Source organism: Phyllostomus hastatus, unplaced genomic scaffold (assembly GCF_019186645.2).
Source record: "Phyllostomus hastatus isolate PE091 unplaced genomic scaffold, TTU_PhHast_1.1 phas_contig_263, whole genome shotgun sequence".
Lineage (NCBI taxonomy): Eukaryota > Metazoa > Chordata > Mammalia > Chiroptera > Phyllostomidae > Phyllostomus > Phyllostomus hastatus.
The window spans coordinates 2424-5891 of NW_025333822.1; the positions used below are offsets into that span (position 1 = coordinate 2424).

Here is a 3468-nt window from a genome sequence, read left to right on the forward strand (position 1 = left end):
GGACAGTGGTGAAGGGCCATCTTCAGAGGTTCCCTAGGCTGGACCCCTGGAAAGCCCCACCCCCTCCTGCAGAGGATGGGGATGACACTCCCCCTCTGGCCATTGTGAGGACACACAATCACAATGGCCGCTCCACCTGAGCCAGGCCCAGCAAGAGGTGCTGGAGAAGGCCTGCACTCCTGTCTGCAGGCAGCCAGGCCACAATGAAGACTGCTGGAGACAAGCACTCAGCCGCTCAGAACGTGGAACCCGATGATGCTTTGGTGCCATTGCTGGAACAAAGGACGCCCAGTGTGCCAAGATGGAATCCTCCCCAGGGTGAGGGAGCCCCTAGAGTTTCAGGGCTGGGAGAGGCCAGCGACAGGCTGAAGGAGGGGCCCCCGGGAAGCAGGAGAGAAGACTGTGTGTCCCTTTGCTGAGCTGGGGGCTGATTCCAGTCCTCACCTCCCCCAAGTCCTGCTGTCCCCACAAACCTGGGACCATGTGACCCAATGGGGACAAAGTGAGGTCTTCAACATCCCGTGCCCTCTCTTAAAGTGTCACAAGAAGACCGTGGAGCAAAGCTAATGACCACCCTATGTCTGGTATGATCTGCCCTCCTCTGCCCCAGAGACACCTGGACTGATGGGTGGAGTGGGGTAGGATTCTGGCCATGCTATTCTCAACTTAAGTCACCAAACCCCTTTGAATCTGTTTTCTCATCTGAAAATGGGCAAGAGGATGAAATGATATGATTGTCATAGGTCTGGGCAGTTGCTAACTTGGTGAGAGATCACAACTTTCTAGCTGGCAGCCCTGGGCTAGGTACTTCTTTTTTCTTTTTCTTTTTTTTTTTTTAAGTGAAACTGCATTTTACATGCATTCTTTTTTTAAAGTTTTTTTAAAAGATTTTTTATTTATTTATTTATTTATATTTAGAGAGGTAAGGGAGAGAGAAACATCAATGTGCGGTTGCTGGGGCCCATGGCCTGCAACCTAGGCATGTGCCCTGACTGGGAATTGAACCTGCGATACCTGGTTCACAGCCCGTGCTCAATCCACTGAGCTACGCCAGCCAGGGCGGTACTTAACTTCTGAATTTCAGTTTTGTCATCTGTAAAATGGGTACAAAAACAAGGCCCTAGTGTGACTGCTGGGGGCACAGGGTGGGTAAGAAACCTTTTCTGTTCCAAAGAGTCTAGACCATGTGGCAAAAAGCAGGGGTAGGGGGGTTCCTGTTTCCTGGTTGCTCCTTCTCTGGGGAAAGGCATTGGGTGGGGAGAACCCAGGGGGCCCCCCTTGAGCCATGAAGCTCCTTTCCTGGGAGGGTCAGGTTCCCATGCAAAGTGCCCGAGTGGTTCCCAATGAAACACACGGGGGTCTCCAGCCATCGCCCACACTGTCGTTCAAATTATGGGGGCTCCCATCCTTGCCTCTCTCAGACCACACTCTGGGGATCCAGGATCCCAGAATCCCTTGTCCAAACAGCCTTCCAACTGCAGGCAAGTTGATTCATTCTTCTAGGTTTCAGCTTTCTCTCCTGTAAAATGGGTTTCTCCCTCAGGCTGACCAAGTTATCGCTCAGTGCCTGGCACATAGAGGGCCATCATATCTGAGAGTATGTTTCCTTTCTCTCTCCCAAAGAGCCATCACCATCGCCACCACCTCCTCCTTCACCTCCTCCTCCACCTCCTCCTCCACCTCCTCCTCCTCTTCCTCCTCTACCACCTCCTCCACCTCCAGGAATTCAACCACCTCATCCAATGTACTTCCAAAACTCCCGAGCTATTCGCCCAGGTGAGCAATCCTGCCTGCCTTCCCTCCTTGCCCTGACCACTCACCAAGATGCTGCTCAAACAGCATCTCCTCTGGGAAGTCCTCCTTCCCTGCCCCACAGCCACCAGTGGCCATTTGCCCATGGCCATGAGCACTTCTCTCCAATGGGAAATCACTGGTGCAGGGGGCTGGTACATAGTAGATGCTCAGGAGTAAATCCTCTTCTCTATTCTGCAAAGACCCTAACTCCAACCACAGGTGAGGGGGATGCAGGCCCCCAGGGTGGGGTCTGGGCTTTTGGAATGTTAAACACACTGGCCAAGGAACTCAGGAACCCCCTGAGGGCTGAGAGCTGCTGGGCTGGGCTGTACATTTCCCTGGAGCAGAAAGTAGATGGCATCTTTGCTGTTGCAAAGGCCATTAGAGAGTGTGAGCCACCCCCTTCTAGCCATAGGTAGTTCTTTCCTGAGTTCTCCGCCAAACCGAGGAGTCTATACCCCACATACCTGGCTCTAGCTCTCCAATCCAGCACCCCCCTCACCCTGAACCCCAGAAGAAGCCAAAGTCTGTCGTGGTCATAAGCCCTCCTCACAACACTGAACAGTCCACCCAGGCGAGGCCCTGAGCCCTCAGTCCAGAACACCAGAGCTCCCCGGAATTGGGTTTTCCTGACAATAAGTTCAGCCAGTAAATTCAAAGCCCATCCTTCCCTGCACACCCAAGATGGTAGACATGGCTACAATGTTTAAAGGAGCTAATCACACTTTCGTACAAATGCAAGAGGAAGAGATGAGAAGAGTATCACCAAGAAGGCTTTTGGGTTTTTGTTGGTGGGAGTGGAGTATTTTATTTTTGTTTTTAATGCAACTGCTTTACCAAGGGTGTCAGAGTTTTTAAACTGCCAGGTTAGAAACCAGCTCTGGCTGAGTTAAACAAAAACCCCAAAGGGGATGTATGGGCAGGATGTCGTGGGGAACACACTGAAGTTTGAGTTCACACCCAGAGGTGCTCCCCAACCTCCTGGGTCCCTTGGCCACCAACAGCAATGTGTCTTGACTGAGGCATACCCTGGGCCCTGAGAGCTGGTGGTTGGTAGGGAAGGGGCTGCAGGGGGACATGGGGGCCCATGTGGACAGCCTGAGTTGCTCAGGGGGGCCTAGGGCCCCTGCAGAAGGGCATAGGCCATGCAGGGGCTACCCAGCGGTGGACACTGGGGAGTGGGAGGAGTGGATGTGAGGTCTGAGCTTTCCCCTCCTGGCCCCTCAAGCTGCGTTCAGCGGTGTGCCTAGGATGGCATCTGCATTGCCGATGCAGCGCCTTTGTCCATATTGTGGGAACCACATCCTCACAGTGACCACCCCGGTCCCGGGGGTCCTCACCTGGATGCTGTGTACAGGCCTCTTTGTGTTTGGGTGAGTGGGGGCCCTGACCATCGGCTGGGGAGGGCCTCCAGGGTGGGGAGGACGCCTGGCAGAGCGGGCAAGGCAGGACCAAGGATGGTGGTGTGCAGCCTTGACTTGACCCTGGGGTGAGCCCAGCACCCTCCGGCCTGGACCCCAGCCCACGGCCCACTGCTCCCGAGGCTGCAGGTGTTTCCTGGGTTGCTGTCTCCTCCCTTTCTACATGGACAGATTCATGGATGTGAAGCACACATGTCCTGTGTGTGGGCATATACTCTTCCACTACCATCGCCTGGGAACCTCCGTGAAATAA

General features: G+C 54.2%; 1 protein-coding gene across 1 annotated transcript; it reads left to right on the forward strand.

The window, feature by feature from the left end:
• Window positions 1-203: 203 nt before the first annotated feature.
• On the forward strand, window positions 204-3468 carry LOC123818222 (LITAF domain-containing protein-like). Its single transcript, XM_045838205.1, has 3 exons — window positions 204-318; window positions 3023-3167; window positions 3345-3468. Exons 1-3 carry the CDS (start codon window positions 204-206, stop codon window positions 3466-3468), a joined length of 384 nt encoding a protein of 127 aa, XP_045694161.1.